Below are 21,286 nucleotides of genomic sequence, written 5' to 3' on the forward strand. Positions count from 1 at the left end.
AAACGGGCAAAAACACTTGTCGTTGCACAATCTACGGGCAACTCATAAGCTATAAATTAATTGATATTGAAAAGTGGCTTGTATTTGGCAGCGATGGGTATCGCCATAACGAAACACATAAAGCTTAACAATTGAGGTTTTTTTCTTTTCTGTTTTTTTGTACAATGGAGCTTCTATAATTAAACAAAGGCGAAAGGAAGAAAAAAGGGGGTAAGTTAAAATTACGCTTACAAAGCGAGGGTGTCCGAATCAACATATAGAGGGCAGAGAATGGAAAAAACTAAGCATTAACTAATTAAATGTCCTGGAAGCGGGCCGGTGCTCATGTACTGTTGTTGTTACTCTGGCGCGGCTTTAATATCAGCTTCCCCGTGTCGTCACAGCTCATATTAAAATCTCCCAGTACCGTTCGCGTTCGGGACGTGATTATCTGTGGCGCTATGACCAGTTTCTGTATGCCCAGGATGAAGAGGACGACTGGAAAGTAATGAAGAGTGTGACATTTAGTACAGATTCAGCAAGTGAAAGAGTTTAATTTAAACTTATATCTATTGAATTAGTTTTATACTTTTAAACTACTTACTCTTTAAAAACATAGATCAAATGGCAGTTTGCAATAATTTATTTTAGTTGGCATCAGCACTTTAAAAACCTTTTCTATGATAATCGCTCTAAAACAAAATGGTCTCTTATGGTTTGTAGCAAAAATCCTAATCAGTTAACTATCTAGATTATGGTGACATGGCAGAATGGCATTCTTTGGCAATAATAAAACAACAAAAACAAAATAATAAGAGTTTGCAATTCATCATTAGTATTGAAATAATAATAATTCAAAGTAATACGAATTAATCTAAGAAATACATTTTTATTATAACTATTGACTGGTTTTTTCTTGCCTTAATGTATTTATGTTCACTTATTAACTAGTTTTTTCAAGACTAATATTATTAGGGAACATTATTATGAAGGAATGCGCTTCTACTTGTCAGTTCCCAAAAATTTTGCAATACAAAGATACATTATTAAGAATCATTACTATGTAGAAGGGCATTTCTACTTGCCCACTAAGTAACAATACATAATGGACTTTGTAATCACCGGTTAAAAGTGTTATAAGTACAGTAGCTTAAAATAATTTTCATATTACCATTGCCTTGAATGGAACATGCTAGTGATTATCCGGAACACTTACTCAATGTCAGGGTGGCGACTGTGAAGATGGGGTGGATCCAGAGGGACTCCGTCAGCGGTACGACGGTGGTCCGTGGATCCCGTAACCAGTACCAGGCGCTAATGGCCGTGCACATGGACATGGCGGAGAGGACAACTGCAAGAAGTTCTACTGTTATTACGGGCCGTACTGCTCGTGCATTGAGTTATTCGGTATTAACTTACTGCGCCAGCGGAACGTCGAGGGCCGGTAGGATGAAACCACTTCGGTGAGGCGCCGCTCGAAGGCCTTGAGATCTTTACCAGAGCAAACAAAAACACGCAGTTATATGTAGTAGTTGGTAAACATAGTCAGTGGATTGCGCGTTTTCCGGGTTCTTTCACGGCAACTTACCTTCGCAGGCTGACGGTTCCATTTCCTCGATGCTCGTGGCCGCCTTTATGCGATTGAATTTGTCCAGCTTATATATTTTTGCGAAATTTGCTAGATTTTGATAGGATTCTCATAGCTTTTCTTTTTTATGTTTTTGATGATATTCCACGTTAGCCAACACTATGAAGAGAATGAATTAGTCAACACTAAAAGACATGGTCGCAGCAAAAAAGGGGTCAGTAAATTTTATCGCTTATAAATTATTATGCCAAAGAAATAATACAATTTATTGAAAGAAATAAATATATACGTTTTGTGTTTGCTATTAATATACATATTTTTATTTTATTATGACTACTGCACTATTTTAATGGTTACCTAAAAGGTTTTTAGTGAAAAATAAGCCCTCAAAATGGTTTTCGGACCACGTCCATGCGCTGAGGTTGTTTTCCTGAACGTGAAACGGTCACACTTGGGCAGCTGTTGCGAAAAAAGGCGGAAAAATAAACCTTGTAAAATAAATTGTAGTCGTAAATGCAAATAATTTAAGGTATTTAAACGACGAAATGAACAACACTAAGGTGCCACCCGAGTGGAAGAGACGTGTCAAATCGGAATATATCAAAATCAGGCAACAGAAGCGCCACAAACGCGCCGACGAAATCAAGGAGGCGTGGATAAAGAACTGGTAAGCGCGGGAAGGAGAAGGTAGAAGTCTGGAAACGAAGCTATCGAAATCTACATATGTATATCCCCCAGGGACGAGCACAACCATAATGTTCAGGATCTGTATTGCGAGTCGAAAGTTTGGCAGGCTAAACCGTACGATCCGCCGCATGTGGACTGTGTGAAACGAGCGGAGGTGACCAGCTACAATGGCATTCCCAGTGGTCCACAGAAGATTCCGATCTGTGTGATCAACGCCGTCACACCCATTCCCACCATGTACACGTGGGCGCCCACCCAACAGAACTTCATGGTCGAGGACGAGACGGTGCTGCACAATATTCCCTACATGGGCGACGAGGTCCTCGATAAGGATGGCAAGTTCATCGAGGAACTGATCAAGAACTACGATGGCAAAGTCCACGGCGATAAGGATCCCTCTTTCATGGATGATGCCATCTTCGTGGAACTGGTCCATGCCCTTATGCGTTCTTATAGCAAGGAATTGGAGGAAGCCACGCCGGGAACTTCCACATCCATAAAGACGGAGACATCTGTAAAACCCAAAGAAGGGAATGAGAATGAGGAAGTGGATGTGGCTCGAGAATCTCCCACGAAACTCGAAAAAACTGACAGTAAAGTCGATCTACGAGTGGTGGAGAAGAAGGAAAAGGAGGAGACCACCGAAGCTGGCGATGTTAAGCCAGCGGTGGATGATGTCAAGGACAAGCTGCCCTTTCCTGCTCCTATCATTTTCCAGGCCATCAGCGCCAACTTTCCTGATAAGGGAACTGCACAAGAGCTCAAAGAGAAGTATGTTATTTAAGCAATTATTATTGTATTAACATAGGGAGGGCTTATCAAAATCTTAGAGTAGTTTTTTCCAATCCTTTTTGTACTTGAAAAAGATCCCTTTCAAAGCCAATTAAGACAAAATTATTATTCAAATTAATTGAACACACTTATATTCCAGGTACATTGAGCTCACCGAACACCAGGATCCGGAGCGTCCCCAGGAGTGCACGCCCAATATAGATGGCATCAAGGCTGAGAGTGTCTCTCGGGAAAGAACTATGCACTCCTTTCACACACTCTTCTGTCGGCGATGTTTCAAATACGATTGCTTCCTGCACCGTAAGTTTAAGCGTGGGAACTTCTGCCAGCTGGGTTATCTAATGACTTTACGTTATGTTTTTGCTTTTCTTTTCTTGTTTGGAAACAATTTAATTATTGCCAAAAAAAAATCCTTACCATTTCTTAAACCCAAAAATGAAATTCAAAAATGTTGTATTGAATTAATTGCAATTTAGGTCACCATGTGCAGGGTGAGTCGTTGTTGTAGTTGTTGTTTCGATAACCACACGCACACACTCTCATGCCGTTAGCCCGTCCACGCCTCCGCATCCTCATCTCACTGTCTATGAATATAATATATATATATATAAATAATCCCTCATATCTGTGGATAATTGGCTATGTTTGTCATGTGTCTAAATTGATTCTTCGGTGTTGCTCACCTCATTCCGTGTGGCTTTGCCTGGACCATTTCTGTATCCCTATCTTTCTCGAAAAGTAACCGATTACCCTCATGCTAATCCAAAAGCATTTCATGATCATCAAGTGATGTGTGGTCAATGGAGTCTTTCTAATTCCGCTGCTCTCTTTCCACAGGCTTGCAGGGACATGCAGGTCCCAATCTGCAGAAGCGTCGCTATCCGGAGCTGAAAACCTTCGCCGATCCCTGCAGTAACTCCTGCTATATGTTGATTGTGAGTTGGATGAGTACATTAAATTAAAATTTGATTGTTGGTTTTTAAACGCTTACGAAATATTCTATACTGTCTTATGATTATTTCCAGGATGGCATGAAGGAAAAGCTGGCTGCCGATAGCAAAACACCTCCCATTGATTCCTGCAATGAGGCCAGTTCCGAGGACAGTAATGACAGTAATAGTCAGTTTAGCAACAAGGACTTCAGCCATGAGAACAGCAAGGATAATGGTCTGACTGTCAATAGCGCAGCCGTGGCTGAGATTAACTCAATTATGGGTGAGTTCTCTAGCCTTAAACAATAATTCTTCCATGAAGTTAATAACTTTTTTTTTTTGTTGCAGCTGGCATGATGAACATCACCAGTACGCAGTGCGTCTGGACTGGAGCCGATCAAGCGCTCTATCGTGTTTTGCACAAAGTTTATTTGAAGAACTATTGTGCGATTGCCCACAATATGCTAACAAAAACCTGCCGCCAGGTGTACGAGTTTGCCCAAAAGGAGGACGCCGAGTTCAGTTTCGAGGATTTGCGCCAGGACTTTACGCCACCGCGCAAAAAGAAGAAGAAGCAACGCCTTTGGTCGCTGCACTGCCGAAAGATTCAGCTGAAAAAGGACTCGTCCTCTAATCACGTTTACAATTACACACCCTGCGACCATCCCGGACATCCCTGCGACATGAACTGCTCGTGCATCCAGACTCAGAACTTCTGTGAGAAATTCTGCAACTGCAGCAGCGATTGCCAAAATCGTTTTCCAGGATGTCGCTGCAAAGCGCAGTGCAACACAAAGCAGTGTCCTTGCTACCTGGCGGTGCGCGAATGCGATCCTGATCTTTGCCAGGCCTGTGGAGCGGATCAGTTTAAGTTGACCAAGATCACGTGCAAGAATGTTTGCGTTCAGCGGGGACTGCGTAAGGAATTTTACTTCTTATTTATATTTAATATCTGACCCCTAAAGAGAGAGCTAAGTTAATCAGTTATAATAATCTTTTATTCTAAATTTTTAAGTCATAACAAATTTTAAAACTTAATACCATCATGTTGTGGTTATCAGGTAGATCTTTTTTCATCAAATTTTGATCAAATGCGACTCAAAGTTACAGAAAGAATATAAAATAGAATATAATTTTTGAAATACTAATTGATAAAATCCCACTTTCCAGACAAACACTTGCTGATGGCCCCCTCTGACATTGCCGGCTGGGGAATCTTTCTCAAGGAAGGCGCCCAAAAGAATGAGTTCATCTCGGAATATTGTGGGGAGATCATTTCCCAAGACGAAGCCGATCGGCGTGGCAAAGTTTACGACAAGTACATGTGCTCGTTCCTCTTCAATCTAAACAACGATTTTGTTGTGGATGCCACTAGGAAGGGAAACAAGATCCGATTCGCCAATCATTCCATTAATCCCAACTGCTATGCCAAGGTGATGATGGTCACCGGCGACCATCGCATCGGCATCTTTGCCAAGCGGGCCATTCAGCCCGGCGAGGAGCTCTTCTTCGACTACAGATACGGACCCACAGAGCAGCTCAAGTTCGTGGGCATCGAGCGTGAGATGGAAATTGTTTAATAAATAGTCTACTTAAGAATCTACTATGAATAAAACTATATTTTCATAAAACACTCAAACGGACTTGGCCACATTGGCTATAATTGGTTTTGGACGCGATTTGAAGATCAATTTCTTGGTGCAAACAGCGCGAACAGTGTACTCCGTTCTCTGGCGACTCTTGTGCTCCTGGGCAATCGTGTGATCCAGCACGGTGCGTTCTGCTCCCGTGGTGGCATTCAGCATGCTCACATCCTGAGAGGCCATGCTCGTTTCCAAGAGTCGTTCTCCCTCATTGGTTTTGGACTTTTCCAGCACCGCAAATGGTTTATCCAACTTTTGTTCACGGCCCTGAAGAATATGATGGCCTATAATGAGAATCTGTCAATGATAAAAGGGGGTTTTATTAATAATTGGTTTTTGTCATTGATTTCAACTCACAGGTTGCCCATATTTATTGTAGTAAAGATCGCCAATGAACTGATCATGCATGTCCTGGTTACTTCTCACCTCCAGGTCGCCTTGTAGCTCTATAATAGCCCAATCACCTTTGCCAGCGTTTTGCCTTAAAAATAATAAATCATATTCGCCTTGCGTTAGATTTTAATTAATCCTCTTTTATATATATATATATAAATATATCCAACTAAACATTATTAGTAAAAGCCAGCTCAATACACTTAATAAAATCCCAAAAAAAGCAAGACTTATAATTATTTTTTGTAGAATTTTATTCATGCTTCACAGCTGCTTACGACTGTATAAAGTCTATCCCCTGAATTTCTTGAACAGCGGATGCACGCTGCCCACATTCTTGCGGCGATGTTCGTAGTAGATGGCGTCATCCCCGCCTGACATCGAGCTTAGACCGCCAGCTCTCCTGACGGTGCCGCCCGCACCACCTGGACGGAAGCCCGGTTCGCCCGGCAGCTTCTCATCCTCGCAGTCCAAATCGGAGGCGGACAGGACCAACTGGAGAAGCTGGCCCTGCTCCTCCTGGGTGCCGTACATCAGATCTGCGTCCGTGTCCATGCCCTTGAGATGCGTGATAACCTTGTAACTGTAGCCCTGGTTGACCAAGAACCGCTGACGCTTGCGGGAGTAGCTCATCTCCATGGTGTCCTGCGAGACGAGCGTGTAGAAGAAAGCGTTGTACTCCTCGGCAATGGCGCCCTTCTTGGCACGCAGGATACGACCCAGACGTTGGGCTTCCTGGCGACGAGAGCCTCCGTGCGAGGAGATCTGAATAAGCACGTTGGCCTCGGGCAAATCGAAACTGGTGTCGGCCACTTTGGACACGAAGATTGTGTTCACCTGTTACGGATTAACGGATTGTATTATTAATTGTTATATTATTTATTAAACTGACTGCACGCACCTTGGAGTTAAATTTAAAGTTCTGCAGAATCTGGATACGCTCGTTCTGTGAGGTGGGACCGTAGATAAAAGGCTTGTTCATCTTGATGGCATAGTGCTTTAGGGCAAACACATTGTCCGAGAAGACAATCGTTTTGTCGCCTCGCTGCTCGTGATATTTGATGAGAAACTGGCAGCTGCGGAACTTGGAGGGATTCATCACATAGAGCAGCATCTTCTTGGAGGTCTTTGTGGTCAGGTACTCGCGATAGAACTCTGGCGACATGGGGCACCACACCTCAGCGCACTGCACGCGTGCGATGTAGCCCTTCTTTTGCAGCTCCAGCCAGTTGGCCTCGTATAGCTTTGGTCCAATGAGGAAGTTGAGATCCGCAATCTTGTCATCTTCACGCAGTAGCGTTGCCGTCAATCCAAGCTTGCAGTGGGACTGAACTATGGTCAGCACACGACGAAACATTTTGGCTGGGATTGTGTGCACTTCGTCCAGCACCATGATTCCCCACTCCTGCTCTTGCAGCCAGCGCATCGTTTGCTCTGCTTCCCAGGATCTCTTTTGTGTGTGTGTTATCATGGAATAGGTGGTCACGAGTATGCCACAACCCATGGGTTTGTCTTTTGCCTCGGAGGTAAACCTACATATCATACTGTCGTCGGCGGTGGACCACATTTTGAACTGCTGCTTCCACTGCTCCACGGAAACGCCACTGTTGCACAAAACGAGAGCTCTTTTCCTCACTGTGCAGCAGGCCGTGACTCCTACAAGGGATTTTCCAGCTCCGCAAGGAAGTACAATGACCCCAGAACGGGCTCTTCCATTGCCAAACATCTTGCGCAGACTCTTCTCCTGATATGGACGTAAAACAGCAGCGGGTTTCAAGTCTATATTGATGTCGGGATTGTTGGTGTCATTGCGAAAATCGTACTCCGCCAGCAGGGGATGCTCAATCTCGATGCAGCGCTTCTGGATCACCTCGATCTTCTCCTGGGCCACCTCAAAGGATACAGTCTTTAGATTGGCCTCATCCTCGTCCTCCTCCTCCTTGTCGATCTTCTCGTAGAAATCTGTGATGTCGTCGGGCACTGCTGTTGTCCCATCTGCGGCTGCAGAAGCACCTCCAGCTGCCGCAGGATCCTCTGCCGGCTTGTCCGTTGCCCCCGGCGGCAATTTCGTGCCGAACTGTGTGATGGCCTTGCCGTCGAGGGTGCCCTGAATGAAGTCCTCACCTTCGCTGCGGATCAGGCGGCATTTCTGGATCACCGGATCTTTAAGTAACTTCTGCAGCACCTCGGGATGTGGTGACTCTATAAAGTACTTGTTGTGCTTCAAGACCAGCTTGACTTTGCCATAGGAAAGGGTGCAAAGGCGGATAAACTCCAGAATGCCCTCGGGAATGCTGGTTTTGCTCAATCTCTTGAGGTATTCCACAATGTCATGGGTTTGCAGGCCGACCGATACGGCGGCATATAAACTATAGGCCGTGAGTTTGTATTCATGAATGTGTTCCGGTCGGCAGACGGGTTCCGAGATGGCGATGAGGAAGTCATGGGCGTGCTTGTAGACTGGTGAAAAGGATTCCAGGAAGACGTGACCGTTGGGAGCCACCCAAAGTGGGCGATTGCCGTGGTCCTGGCGGAGTTGCATTTGCGCCCGGTAATCCTTGGCCCCGTATTCATCCGTATTGATTTGTTCATCATTGGTCTCCGCGTTTTTGGAGGCAGCCCCCGGAACTCCGTCCGATTCTGTGGCATCCAAACTGTCGTTGTCGTCCACCAGTTGAGTGAATGCTTCATCCTCGGCACGTCGCTTTTTTGCTGGGGAAAATTCCCTAAGTTACGCCTAATTTGGATTGTTTTTCATATGTCCCATACTCACCAAACTTGTCCGAACCACTGCGATCCTTTTTCGACTTTTTTGGCGGCGCCATTTGAACAAAATACAAAAAATAATTTCACAATAGATCCGCGCACTAAATCGCAGATTGCCAGAAACGAGATGACAATAAGTAAATTAAGTGGCAACACTGCCACTTGCAGCCGGCCAAAAACTGCTCCTTTGTTTTAACAAACTTACACCTTATAATAAGTCTTATTTATACTGGATTTCAAGATACTTACGTCTTTACTAGAATGGGCATATTGTTTTTGGCTTGCACAACTCACAACAATTAATAAATCGGTAAATATAAACAAAGACGACCGCCTAAAACCACTTTCGACTCGTTTTGCAACACTGAGAGATCGATAGGCGATAGCCAAATAGCGCTGCCATATTGTATATGGTCAGCTGTTTACAGTTTTAGGGCTAATGAACATTCAAAATTCAATTCAAATCAAAAATATTGTAAAACCAAAAAAAGTGTACAAACAAATATAACACAAACTAACCAATTTGAGCCATCGTACAATTAAAAATATTATTTTAGCTACATATTATTTTAGCTAAATACAATAAAATGAAAATAATAAATAAATAGTTTTTTGTTTATTTAAACCAAAAAATTCCATATCATTATTTTTAAAAAAATAATATTACTTTTACTTTATTTTCTATTCATTTTAATATATTTGTTTTAAAAATATATTTTTAAAAATTCTTCCCTTAGTCATTGTCGTAAAATTAAAATCCCAAGTGCTTTGATCTTATGCTCAATAGATGTAAGAAATACAATTTGATATAATGACCTCCGACAAGAAGAAACCCTCGGCAAAAAAGAAATCGCCGGAGAAAAAAAAGAACAACGATAAAAAGTCGAAAAAGGGTTCTAAAAGTGGAGCTATAAGCTCCAGTCTTGCGAAGATATGTTTTGCCATAGCTGTTTCCGATCTTTTGCATGCCTTGTATTTCACCATACAGACGATGATTCTTTTGATTCACAAGGTAGGTAAAGTTTAATTAAAAATTAATTATTTAATAATATATATATACACATTTAAATAAATAGTTCAGCATGTTTGCTATGTTGGCGCTTCTGGGTGTTATTTTCTGGGTTATAATTGTCGTTATGCTAATTGTTGGACTATGGAAGGTTCGTAGGCACAACTTGTATTTATTAAATATCTTAAATATGAAATTCCCATCAGCGAATGGCAGGTTTGGTTCGATTTTGGCTTATATTTTCTTTAGCTGGCTTTATCACCGATGTTCTATTCCTTCTTTGGGGCATAGCGACATCAATCACTGTGGATTGGGACCGTCTTCAAGAGTTTTCAATCGTCTTTCTCGGCATATGTAAGATTAATATAAATTATATAAATATTTATTTATTTACTTTTTATTCATTTTTTAGTTATTGAAAGTACCTGCATTTATCTCGTACATCGGTATTATCAGACTATGGGTGAAAAGCATAAAGAGAAAAGGATCTTGTGTCCCTGTAAGCTAGCTGTTAACATTATTTGATAGTTAATTTAATACTTTTTAATAGGTACCGGCAATAATGACCAGAAAAAGTCAAAAAAGAAGCATGGCAAAAAATAAAAAGTTCCATTTATATATTTATTAAAACTTGCTTAGTTGGCCTTGTTTCTTCCAGCCTAATAAAATATATTTTTATACTATTGCTTGACAAAGTTGCGTAATTTAATAAGTTTTCAAGGAATCAATTATAATTCATAGGAAATGGTGTTTGGAACCAGAGAGTGGAATTTTCCTAAGGATAACCTTTTAAGGATGTGTTTCCTTATTTCTGCATTTGAACTATTGCGTTCGCTTTATTTCTCATTTAGTTCGGTTACTGTGATGATATCGCATGTAAGTTTTAAACAAAATTTTGAATATTTTAAACGATATAATTGATAACCTGATATACACATTTTAGACGAATTATTATACCATAATAGCTTTTCTGAGCACTGTAGCTTGGATTTTGACCGTTATTGGACTCTTTGTGGGTTTATCGATGGTAGGTTGTAAAATAATTAGTTGTTACTGAAGTCAAAACATTTGATTTACTGTTTTTATTTAGAGTTGTTCAACTCTTCTTGTATTTTGGTTACTTTTTTCTGGGTTTGCCACTGTCACGGATATTATTTTCTTGATTTGGAATGTAACGTCTTCTCCCATTTTCGATGTGGATCATTTTAAGCATTGGACTATTTCGTATTTGGGAATTTGTAAGGGTTCTATTTAATATGGTTTGAGAGGAAATAACCGAATATTTCTGCAGTTTATGAGTGCACTTGTTTGTACTTAGTATTTAGATATTTCCAGAGGCTGTGTTCCTATTGTCTTCTGGAAGGCTGCAACTATGGTTTTATCTCTAAAGGTGGTAATGGTAAGCGGGCATCTAAACTACTTACTATATGGAGACCATTTTACCTAGTAACACAGAAGACTGTCACAGAGACGCTGAAACAGAGACAATTTTTACAACTTCAAGCACAAATACTACTGAAAATAAAACTGAAGATTATTAAGCTTATTTGGAGAAAATCAAGAATAAGCACAAAAGTAAAAATCATATACTCGTATGTTCTTTTGATTATGTTCGATTTTCACACATGGGGAGGCATCCTCTATGAATTAAAAAAAAAAAAAAAATATTTATATTTCTTGCAATCGGTTGATTTCAATTTACCGGCCAAATGGAAAGGCCAAATCATTTTCCTCGCACAAACAATAATAATAATCGACTTACACAGTTTTCCATCTACTTTACGATGCCTTCGAGGACAAGAGCTAGTCACGTTGCCAACGGGGGACCAGGACCAGGACAATCCAATCTACAGGGCCTGCTGACAAAACAAATGCCATAAATGAGGAGCAGGCAGATGGTCGCACAAAACTTGTCATATCTTTGTCGGCAAAGGCGGGTTGTGTGATTTTTTTGGGAGTCCTCTAATAGTGAAGGTCAAAGAACATAAATAAAATAGCTGTGAGCATAAATATAAAAAACAATATTTATATTAACATATTAAATGCAAACATGGTGCTATAAAAATTGTTTCATTAGCAAAAAGTAAATTTCCCTAATCATACAATATTGTTTCCTTGCCTATTACTAATATATTATAACATTTTTTTGTTTTTAGCTTGAAATTTTACATATTCTTGTGATAAAAAGTTTAATATAATTTTTATTCCTTTTGCCACTGTATCAAACCAAACATAAAACCTTTTGGCCCACTGTTCGCTGCCTGGGAATTTTGGCAATCAAACAGCATTGATTAACAGGCAGCCAAGACCCTCCCCCCACCTTCACCTCCAGCTCCTCCTCATGGCAAGTACGTGCTTATCATCATTATAGCTTTGATTTAGTAGACAACATTCCCAATGATGTGATGAACCTGAGCTGGGGCGATGGGGTCAAATTCTGATGGATATTTAGTGCTCTGCGCCTATTGCATCGCCTTGCTGGACTTCATATCCGCCGTGCTATTCGCAATTATCTCAGGAGTGGTATTTTCCAAGCATGTAAGACGGTAAGCTCCATCCCTTTGGTGAAATTATGGTAACCTTTTTTGCATTTCCAGGGTAGTTGGACAGCATTGGTGGCGCTGATCTTCACCGTCTTCTGGATGCTCATAATCATTACTTTATTGGCGGGGATCTACAGGAGAAAACTGGGATTGGTTCGTTTTTGGTTGGTGTTCACCTGTCTGGGAATACTCCTAGATGGAGTTATACTGCTTTATGGTCTGACTTTGGCCATTTCGGTGAACTGGGAGGGTGTTAAGATCACAGTGCTGCCATTCGTGGGATTGGGTTCGTATTAAATAATTACTCATAACATCAATTGGTTATATTATTCATATTTACAGCTGTTGAAATGACGTTTGTCTACATAATTTACCTCTTCTATCTGGATATGACTGGCTATAGTCCTCCAGCATCATCACATGAAGAACCTTATAGACTATCTAGCGGCAGCGAGGTAGAATATACCGAGGAAAAAGAGAAGCCCTTGGATCGCAAGGATCTAAAACGTATGGAAAAACAGGCCAAAGAACGTATGAAAAAGGACAAAGCTGCTATCAAAAAACTACAAAAACAAATTCGAAAGGGAATGAATTAGGTGTTTTAACAAGTAATCAACAAAATTAGTTTATGTTTTTAAAATGATTTATATATTTTTTTTTGCCTTTAATGAGAAATCTTGTTTAGAGCTCTAGAAAGCGCAGTTTCCTTTGTCTTCGTTGTTGTTTGGAAAAAAAGCTCTTTAACTTTTATCACATTTAGGATGCGCACCTTTTCACACCTACACAAACCACTCACACAGACTTACTGTGCCAATGTTAAACACAAAATCCTTTTAAAATAATTTGCTCAGCACCGAGTAAAGAAAAATCAAGATACACACCATTCACATTCAGCGAATGCGGCGCTTTGCATTCCCTGTAAGTAAAACAAAATAAATATTTGTAGGCAGTTATTAGCCTTTGGAATTTTTCGAAGAGCGAACGAATAACTTAATAAAATTTGGTAAAATTGGGCAAACAACTAAAATTAATGTTTTTTTCTGTGAAATAATTTTTATAGGTATAGATAAAAAATTAAAAATAAAGATCAATTCTATGGCGATAGATTGCTATTAGAAGACTGAAGAAAACTTAGCTTCCTGGGATGTGATGGTGTGTTGTGAACTATTTTTCCTCTGTGATGTTGGATTTGGGAACGATTCTTGGGTTGAACTCTGGTTTGACTTTGTCGTTCGTGTTTGGGTTCACGATGCGGTTTAATCACTTTTCTCTCTATGGCTTTGTGACAGGCTTGGCAAAGGGCCAAAGTTACATAAAATCGGTAAACAATGTATAGGAAAATGCACTCTACAACTAAAAAATACCAAAAATAATTGAAAGGCCATTCGAATTATATTGCACTCACGCAATCCCAGCATCAGCAACAATCCATTTTTGATCAGTCCCATTTGGAAAGAGCTCTCGTTGAAAACGGCATACAAAATCAGGCCCATCTCCACAAGGATTCCAAGGCAGGAAAAGATAATCCAGGCACGAACACATCTGGGATTGCGCTGTAATGAAGCGGACGATACCATCACGCTGCCATCGATTGTGAACCATTTTTGTATACCCCATGAATTCCAACCAGGAGCATCAGTATCATCGATACCCAGAAAAGCCCAAAAATAACTGCGAAAATTGTCAGCCAACTCAACTGGGGAGATATGAATGGGATATGTGGGAGTTTCAGCTATTATAGAATATCAGTGCTGCCTTACGCGGTCACAGATCGTCTTAAAGCTGACCATAGAAAAGAGCACGGCGCTGACAAGATCAAAGAAGGCCACTCCGTAGGCCCACATCAACAGCGAATTGGGCGAAGTCATGTCGAATATAGAAAATACGATTTTTGGCAATCAATAAAAAGAAAGTCAGATCACTTTTGTTAGGTAAGAAAAAGTATTAGTTTTAAAAACAAACAAAAAAATAAAATTTATTTAAGAATAAATTAAGTAAGAAATATCTTTCATGTTTTATCAAAAGCAGAAAGCATTACAAATTAAAGAATTAGTTTTAAGATATTATTTACTCTTTTATTTTTGTAAAATCGATTATATATTTTTGGGGTTCAATGTGTTTCACTAAGATTTTAAATTAATCGTTTTAATATTGGAACATATATATATCTTTAATTTTAAAAAATGTTTTTTAAGGCTAACGAAATTAAATTTTTTTCTACTGATTTTTTAATTTATTCAAATTGAATAGAAAAGGTTTTTAACCACTGAGCAACGAGAAATCTTTTCAAGATCTGATAGCACCCTCGACAGGGTATAAAAACGGAAACGGAAATGGCAGCCAAGTCTCGCAGCAATGGCTGTCGCATCTATTTATGCAGAGGAAAAATGAGACATACCACCGTATAAGTATATACGCACACATAATGCCGCGCTGATGAAATACGTGCGGCGGACAGCTCACACGCACACTCGTCCATTGCTCTACCCGTGTGTGAGTGCAAGAGAGAGAGAGTGGGGGAATCCCCGTTGACAAATATAATTTACTTTTTTCGCGCTCATTTGCAACTCGGGCGAAGCAAGAAGTGGCGATGCCCCGGGGTGCGACAAAGCCTTCTTAAACATCTCACTTCCAGTTTAAGTTTTGCCAACAGGAGCAACAGGGAGCTTGAGAAGCACATTAATGGGTTACCTTTTTGGTATAAAATTAAAATCAAAACATAAATTGTGCTTTCCTTCCATTGCAAGTTTTTTAAAGCCCATATAATACACATTATTGTTTTAAAGAATTTAATTTTTCAAAGAATTTTTAAAATATTAAATTACTTGCAATTTACCATATGTAATTTATTAACCATTATTTCTTTTCATTTTTTGTGTTAAACTCTCGTAATAACATTGCAAACGAATTATTAAAAGGCAAACGTTTTATTACACAATCAAAGTCCACAGCGTTCAAAACAATAAATATTTATTTGAAGCTGTGTTTATTTTCCGGACTAACGATGCAAAATTTGTCACATAAAATGATTTCTAAGACTTTTAAGCAACAACCAAAAGGAGAGTGATAGGGCAAAAGATATATACATATCTCAGCATGGTGAATGCTTTGAATGCCTTTGGGATGGCCATTGGCTGGATGGACATTGTGGGAGTGCTCTTCTTCGAACTGATAATGTTCTATATGATGCGGCGTCGTCGTTTGGCAAAAGAAACCGAGGGCGTATCGATTGAGGCACCAAAGCAAAACCAGATGAATTCATTGCCCAGTGAGTGCAGTCAATAATGGTATATTCCAATTTTGTAACCATTATGTTCCCTCGAGGCCTCTTGAACAGGAAAAATCTGAGTGAGACCGAAAACGTTTGGATATACTGGGGCTACTTGTTGATGCTGAATGTCTGGGTTGGCATTACGCTGCTCATGATAGCTGGCATCTCGTTGGTGGGTAAAACTACCCCGGAGATACCCCATTAATTACATTCCTTTCATTTTTTCCATTTTAGCACAAACCGGAACTTATGACATTTTGGCTGATTTGGTGCGCTTGTGGATTGGTATTCGATGTGCTCCTCATTTTGTGGTGGATTTACGAGCTCTTTGTGGGAGATGCCATCGAGGCGCTGACCAATATTCTCATCTCCCTGCTGACCATGGGTAAGTTTCAAATGATAAACAAAGTTGTTTAGATTTGTATCATTATGATTTTTGCCATTTTTAGCAATTGAGTTCGGCTTCATATATGTTATTTATACCATCTACATGAACTTGTCCAACTCCCGGGAAGATGACGGACATAAAGTGAAAAAAGAATCTCGACTTTCCCTTATGATGATTTCAGATTTAAATCGATAGAACTAAACTTTCTGTTATTAAAAACAAAATTATCTTTAGTTAAATATAAGTTGTTTTGTTTTTTTCCTTCGTTGATATTTTAAAAATGTCGATAAAATGAAGTTTTATTTCTATTAAATCACAACTTATAAATTGATATCTATATCTTGTAGTAAAAAGTTTTCATTTAAATTTTGTAGGCTTGTTTTGTTTGTTATATTATACTTTATTCTTTACCTTTACATTTATTTACAAGCAGTGCTAAAATAATGTTTCCGGTCGGAAAACATAAATTACATGAAATTAATATCATTAACTTTGAATATTGAATTTCTTTTGAATATCGCAATACTGAGCTTACATTTTTCTTTTTTTTATTCAACAGACCACAAACTCATTAAGCAGCAGCTGCCCTGGGTCGTAGGTCATCCCTCATGCAGAGTCGGACAGAAAAGCTTATTTTGCTGTGCCGCCTCTTGTTTCCCGTTTTCCTGTACTTCATCTGATTCTTTGCGGGGCTCTTGTAGTTTTTAATGGTCTGCAGCACGGAAATTGATTCATTTCCGTTTTTTGTTCTGCGCTTCCGCTTTTGTCTGCTGTCCCTCCGCCGTTTAAAGTCCCAAGTCCTCAGCTGCCAGGACCAAAATCAAGTTGAAGCGCTGTATTAGTCCTAATTCGGCATCTAATTCTATTTGCCGGGCTTGGAGAACAAAAGTGCGGGGATTGGGATTGTCAACTGTCACTTGCAACACGATGCCAAAGTGAAAAGCAAAATATTTCTTCTTTATTAAACATTGCTTGGAGTCCGTTTATTTTGTATATATGTATATATATTACTTTTTTTTCTGCGGGTTTCTTTTGCCTCTATGCGCGCCAGTGGTCGTCCTCGAAGGAGCGACTGGCTGCTCAAATTTATTGTTTGCAAATTGAAATTCTTGTCGACACGCACGAGCAAATCCATTGGGAATGCACAGCATAGCGTCACAGCGTCGCAGCATCTCAGCAGCTCGTCAGCGTCATAGTCAAAAATTTGGATTGGGGCGTCACGGATGGAGGGGGCGTGGCAGTGGCTCTGGCTCTGGCACTGGCACTGGCACTGGCATTGGGACGGATTTGATGGCTTTTGTGCCCGGGCAGCAGCTCATCATGGCTTTTTAGTATTTATTAAGACTCTGATGTGCCATTCAAAATATTTCGAAAAAATATACAAATATTTTGGAGCAACGTTGACAAACGGAAAATGGTATTTGTCTGCCGGAAAAGCCAAACGGAAAATCGAAAAGCATTATAGCTTTTTCCATTGCAATCCACACATACACAGGGTTTTTTCGGTGTGCAGTACTCTCGGAACATGGCTCTGGTGATCCAAACAAGCCGATACTCTATTAAAAATCCTCATTTGTAAATTAACTTGGCGTATCTAAAATTTCAATTACAACATTTAGCTTAAAATTATATTACTATACATCAATAAACATTTGTTTTAAATTTTATAATTAAAATAAAAATAAATAATTCAGATTGGTTTAAAAGTAGTTCAATATAAGTAAGGTTATACATACCCTTAAAACTGCAATTGATATATATTGCTAGCTAAAGACATATTTTAATTGACTCATAATTATAATATATGAAGGAAGATATTAGATTTGTTAAGTTGCAAAATTCCTCCATTTGGTTATTTATTGTAATAGTTACATCTATATTGCTTATTGTTTTAATTCAGAATTTTTCCTTTCTTATAGAAATAAATGTAGAAAAATGATTGGAAGTTTGGTAAGGCACAGATATTAAGAAATCCCTCTGCATTTCTAAGGTATGATAAAATGTAAGCCACTTTTAACCCCAGACCTATAGTTCTTAAGCGAATACTGAAAGCGCCCTATTTCCCCAAAGATGCTGTAGAAATTTCATGTCTCAATGAAGCATTTAAAGATCGTATATATGGTGTTCCAAAATAGAGGGCCATGGTGAGTTTTTCTCTCCCACAGCGCTCAATAGTTATACGAGAGGGTGCTATCGGTGACTCGGGCTTTATTTTAAAAGTTTCTATATAAGCTACTCCCCCACTGGATAAATGGTTTAGTCAACTTGAGAAATGGGAACTGTATACATATTGGCTTTAATCTGCTGCCTTAGCTTGTTGCGCGAAGGTGATATTTAGGAAAACTTTGTTATACATTAACTTCTAGATTTATTTTCTTTAGAAAAAGCTGAGGAGGTTTTTCCTGTGAGTCCGCCCATAAGCCAGAGGAGACTCCAAAAGTTTAGCTCCTTTGGCTCGGCAGGGCAGCCTGGCAGACCTGGATCAGGAACACCAGGCCAACCTGGTTCGGGAATACCTGGAAGACCTGGTCGACCGGGTCAGCCAGGAGCTCCAGGCGGATCAGGAGGAGCAGGTGGCAATGGAGGATCAGGTGGAATTGGAGGATCAGGCGGCAATGGAGGATCAGGTGGCAATGGAGGATCAGGTGGAAATGGAGGTTCTGGTGGAAATGGAGGATCAGGTGGAAATGGAGGTTCTGGTGGAAATAGAGTAGCAAGCAAAAATGGAGGAGCCGGTGGAATAATAAGAGGGAATTCAAGGAATGGAAAGCGGCCAGGACCTAAAAGGATACCCTATGATTTTAGTTTATTTCCCATATGATTTAAAAGATATATATTATTTTTTAAAAAGTATTTATTTTTTGTTGTCTGCTGGCAGCAGTTCTGGTGTACTTACCAATGTAAAAACCAATTACCTAAACCAATTTGTCAAAGCTTTAACTCGACTTTTGTAAGTACCTTAAAAAATGTGGGTTTTAATAAACAAACTTTCGCTTTACACAAACTGTAAAGAAGAATAACAAGGAATAAAATGGTGAGCCCGTCAGAAGCAGAAAAACAAGTCAGTCTTTAGAAATTAAATTATATTCAGTGGTTGTAAGCTTGCCATAAATATTTCCTTTTTATTGTGTTTCCTCCATACTAATTAGTTTTCTTGTGAAGAATGCCTTCAACGCTTATGCATTCCACCTGGCACACAATGCACTGAACAATTTTAATTAAATTATATAAGAATTCTTATACTTTCGCTACTTGACTCACCTGCCGGCATAATCAATGTCGGAGCTAAACTATCCAGTACTGAATACATTTCATTTACAGAGGGTCGAGTACAAAAAAATCACCAGAATGGCAAGTCTACGCAGGAAATTGATTGATTTCCGCAACGTGGAGGTAAAGAAAAACGGAAAAATATTGCCTTTTGTAGTTGAACTTAGGGGAGATTTGTGTAGCGAGGGACGGGCAATTAGTTGGTTGGGGAGGGATGTAGCAACTGTATCATCGGCTACACCCACAATCCAATATTTTGCCACACCAAACACCAACACTAAACGCACGTGTCGGCTCCTCGGTGCTTGTGTAGGTGTAAGGGTCTTGCTGGAGTTTGAACACAAGTACTTGTGGTGGCAAACATAAACATGGACAAAACATATACGAGTACCATAACGCGATGCCATACACACGTGTATAGTACACACTGTCAGGGTGATATGTTTTTGGTGGTGGGGGGAAATTTTGGCACAGTTTTGAAGGTCCTCTGGCTCTTTGTTTGCATATCCTTGGCAATGCCGATGCACGTATGTGAGTGCAAGTTAAAAGCTAAAGCTGTGCTCGTTACATGCTCAATTAAGCTGGAAATGACGCCACTGGAAGCTTAAGTCACGCTTTATATAGTTTGGCTTTGAGAGTTGCATTTGTAGCTTCGAATGCGGAATCAGTATCTATATGGCACACCAGGCGACCAAAAGGCTTAAATCATTTTTTCCTCCTGTTTTCCAATTTTTTTTGTATTTTTCAGGAAAATATAAAACCGTGCTTTTGGTAGGCTGGTGTGATTAAATGTTTGCAAAACACTTTTTACATTTACATTTAAGCACACATTTCGTCTTAGTTAAATTGTACAATGTTTTAAAGTTTTTGAATACTCCTGAAAATGTCAAGGTAATTTTACTAAAAGTCCTTACCCATTTAAAAAGATTATTTTGAAACTGATAAATATATTACTTATAATTTAAAAATATTTGCATCGTTTGTCGCCTGTGCGAGCACTCATTGTACTCCGGCAAATGGAATTCAAAAGTGCCTTTCAAAGAGTCAATTTGTTAAACAAACCCGCTGCTGCCGTGCATGTTTATTAAACAATTTAAAAAGGAGCACTGCACTTACGGTGAGAGTACACTGAGAGGTGTGGGTGTGCAGAAGCCCGCAAAACCTTTGCATTTCGCGTCCTATCGCCTTGAGCAAATTATCGAGCACGCAGAATTGCTATGGGCGAAGGCGGCGAACACAAAAGCGGCTGCCAATTAGCGCGGGCTGGTTCCTACCTAATGTGCTTAGTCATGGAAGGTCCTTTGTGGGTGGTGCACGGCGACAGCGACAGCGACAGGACACGTGCCACACTCACACGTAGATTCAGTCAGCGGGTGAAGTCGATGAAGGCCGGCACCTAATAGTACGGCTTGCAACATTGTTTTCCCGTCCATATAGTGAAAAAGTTGGCCCCGAAACAGGACATGACACATTCGCTCACACACCTGTAGCACTTGGAATTGCAAATCAGTCGACTAATGTGTACATAATCAGTCATGTCCCAACATGTGAATTCCATTAGTGGTACACGGCCATGCAAACAAACAAGCATTAATCAGCAAAGGACGAGAATGCGAAGGAGAGGTTGGCCCATTGGAGGGACTATGTAGGACCTGGATCTCAGCCAGAATCCCAGGCAACATGGACTCCTCCTCGTCCTGCCATGTCCACTCGCTGTCTATTACAGCTGGCATGCCATCCATATGCCATATTCCATGCTTATGTTATTTATGCTTATTGTCTTGGGTCACCAGGGCGAATGAAAAAATATTGTTTCCCACTCGACTTACAAATTACGGCGGCAACTGAAGCAGCAGCCACATCCGCAGCCCACCTTGATTTATTCTCACATTTCAATGCGGGCACTGAGCAAAAATCAATTAAATACAACTTTTTGTTTGCATACAATTTGCACATTTAATCAATAATTTCATTTCCGAAACTTTAAAAAGATTTTTCAACGAAAAAGTTTGCATATAAATTCAT

The 21,286-nt window shown here is 40.0% G+C and overlaps 10 protein-coding genes across 20 annotated transcripts; 6 read left to right on the plus strand and 4 right to left on the minus strand.

Moving 5' to 3' along the window:
* Positions 1–60: 60 nt before the first annotated feature.
* LOC128258313 (nuclear envelope phosphatase-regulatory subunit 1 homolog) lies at positions 61–1,730 on the minus strand. Of its 2 annotated transcripts, none has more exons than XM_052989872.1 (4): positions 1,568–1,730; positions 1,399–1,470; positions 1,196–1,330; positions 61–477 (listed from the first exon to the last, which is right to left on the minus strand). In XM_052989872.1, exons 1-4 carry the CDS (start codon positions 1,587–1,589, stop codon positions 323–325), a joined length of 384 nt encoding a protein of 127 aa, XP_052845832.1. In that variant the 5' UTR covers positions 1,590–1,730; the 3' UTR covers positions 61–322. The 2 variants fall into 2 exon arrangements, with proteins under 2 accessions (XP_052845832.1, XP_052845831.1); XM_052989871.1 differs by having other exon boundaries at positions 1,196–1,342.
* A 266-nt stretch (positions 1,731–1,996) lies between these two features.
* LOC128258272 (histone-lysine N-methyltransferase E(z)) lies at positions 1,997–5,611 on the plus strand. Of its 2 annotated transcripts, XM_052989817.1 has the most exons (8): positions 1,997–2,234; positions 2,306–3,025; positions 3,186–3,346; positions 3,523–3,537; positions 3,884–3,981; positions 4,072–4,261; positions 4,327–4,896; positions 5,149–5,611. In XM_052989817.1, exons 1-8 carry the CDS (start codon positions 2,113–2,115, stop codon positions 5,556–5,558), a joined length of 2,286 nt encoding a protein of 761 aa, XP_052845777.1. In that variant the 5' UTR covers positions 1,997–2,112; the 3' UTR covers positions 5,559–5,611. The 2 variants fall into 2 exon arrangements, with proteins under 2 accessions (XP_052845777.1, XP_052845779.1); XM_052989819.1 differs by lacking the exon at positions 3,523–3,537.
* A 1-nt stretch (position 5,612) lies between these two features.
* On the minus strand, positions 5,613–9,154 carry LOC128258273 (chromosome transmission fidelity protein 8 homolog). The gene is made up of 3 exons (XM_052989820.1): positions 9,030–9,154; positions 5,979–6,102; positions 5,613–5,918 (listed from the first exon to the last, which is right to left on the minus strand). Exons 1-3 carry the CDS (start codon positions 9,047–9,049, stop codon positions 5,613–5,615), a joined length of 450 nt encoding a protein of 149 aa, XP_052845780.1. The 5' UTR covers positions 9,050–9,154.
* On the minus strand, positions 6,251–8,972 carry LOC128258271 (general transcription and DNA repair factor IIH helicase subunit XPB). The gene is made up of 3 exons (XM_052989816.1): positions 8,788–8,972; positions 6,916–8,726; positions 6,251–6,851 (listed from the first exon to the last, which is right to left on the minus strand). Exons 1-3 carry the CDS (start codon positions 8,837–8,839, stop codon positions 6,306–6,308), a joined length of 2,409 nt encoding a protein of 802 aa, XP_052845776.1. The 5' UTR covers positions 8,840–8,972; the 3' UTR covers positions 6,251–6,305.
* Positions 9,155–9,543: 389 nt separating the features above from the next.
* Positions 9,544–10,444, plus strand: LOC128258264 (uncharacterized). The gene is made up of 5 exons (XM_052989798.1): positions 9,544–9,792; positions 9,857–9,940; positions 9,996–10,143; positions 10,202–10,288; positions 10,340–10,444. Exons 1-5 carry the CDS (start codon positions 9,592–9,594, stop codon positions 10,390–10,392), a joined length of 573 nt encoding a protein of 190 aa, XP_052845758.1. The 5' UTR covers positions 9,544–9,591; the 3' UTR covers positions 10,393–10,444.
* Positions 10,429–12,210, plus strand: LOC128258262 (uncharacterized). Of its 7 annotated transcripts, none has more exons than XM_052989792.1 (7): positions 10,429–10,665; positions 10,733–10,816; positions 10,880–11,027; positions 11,081–11,179; positions 11,237–11,364; positions 11,556–11,788; positions 12,075–12,210. In XM_052989792.1, the coding sequence occupies exons 1-6, from the start codon at positions 10,534–10,536 to the stop codon at positions 11,667–11,669; spliced, it is 705 nt and encodes a 234-aa protein (XP_052845752.1). In that variant the 5' UTR covers positions 10,429–10,533; the 3' UTR covers positions 11,670–11,788; positions 12,075–12,210. The 7 variants fall into 7 exon arrangements, with proteins under 7 accessions (XP_052845752.1, XP_052845749.1, XP_052845751.1 ...); XM_052989789.1 differs by having other exon boundaries at positions 11,237–11,381; positions 11,556–11,763; positions 12,075–12,171; XM_052989791.1 differs by having other exon boundaries at positions 11,237–11,381; positions 11,556–11,763; positions 12,161–12,171.
* On the plus strand, positions 12,195–13,038 carry LOC128258263 (uncharacterized). 3 transcript variants are annotated; one of them, XM_052989797.1, is made up of 3 exons: positions 12,195–12,335; positions 12,387–12,618; positions 12,675–13,038. In XM_052989797.1, exons 2-3 carry the CDS (start codon positions 12,432–12,434, stop codon positions 12,926–12,928), a joined length of 441 nt encoding a protein of 146 aa, XP_052845757.1. In that variant the 5' UTR covers positions 12,195–12,335; positions 12,387–12,431; the 3' UTR covers positions 12,929–13,038. The 3 variants fall into 3 exon arrangements, with proteins under 3 accessions (XP_052845757.1, XP_052845755.1, XP_052845756.1); XM_052989795.1 differs by having other exon boundaries at positions 12,198–12,335; positions 12,392–12,618; XM_052989796.1 differs by having other exon boundaries at positions 12,198–12,327.
* A 387-nt stretch (positions 13,039–13,425) lies between these two features.
* Positions 13,426–14,235, minus strand: LOC128258346 (uncharacterized). Its single transcript, XM_052989931.1, has 4 exons — positions 14,093–14,235; positions 13,945–14,028; positions 13,738–13,885; positions 13,426–13,685 (listed from the first exon to the last, which is right to left on the minus strand). Exons 1-4 carry the CDS (start codon positions 14,198–14,200, stop codon positions 13,426–13,428), a joined length of 600 nt encoding a protein of 199 aa, XP_052845891.1. The 5' UTR covers positions 14,201–14,235.
* A 1,046-nt stretch (positions 14,236–15,281) lies between these two features.
* Positions 15,282–16,209, plus strand: LOC128258428 (uncharacterized). The gene is made up of 4 exons (XM_052990029.1): positions 15,282–15,600; positions 15,657–15,775; positions 15,838–15,988; positions 16,053–16,209. The coding sequence occupies exons 1-4, from the start codon at positions 15,429–15,431 to the stop codon at positions 16,184–16,186; spliced, it is 576 nt and encodes a 191-aa protein (XP_052845989.1). The 5' UTR covers positions 15,282–15,428; the 3' UTR covers positions 16,187–16,209.
* A 2,038-nt stretch (positions 16,210–18,247) lies between these two features.
* Positions 18,248–19,023, plus strand: LOC128258513 (PE-PGRS family protein PE_PGRS5). Its single transcript, XM_052990155.1, has 2 exons — positions 18,248–18,318; positions 18,373–19,023. The coding sequence occupies exons 1-2, from the start codon at positions 18,264–18,266 to the stop codon at positions 18,810–18,812; spliced, it is 495 nt and encodes a 164-aa protein (XP_052846115.1). The 5' UTR covers positions 18,248–18,263; the 3' UTR covers positions 18,813–19,023.
* The last annotated feature ends 2,263 nt before the right edge of the window (positions 19,024–21,286 follow it).

Source organism: Drosophila gunungcola (assembly GCF_025200985.1).
Source record: "Drosophila gunungcola strain Sukarami chromosome 3L unlocalized genomic scaffold, Dgunungcola_SK_2 000003F, whole genome shotgun sequence".
NCBI classification, from domain to species: Eukaryota; Metazoa; Arthropoda; class Insecta; order Diptera; family Drosophilidae; genus Drosophila; species Drosophila gunungcola.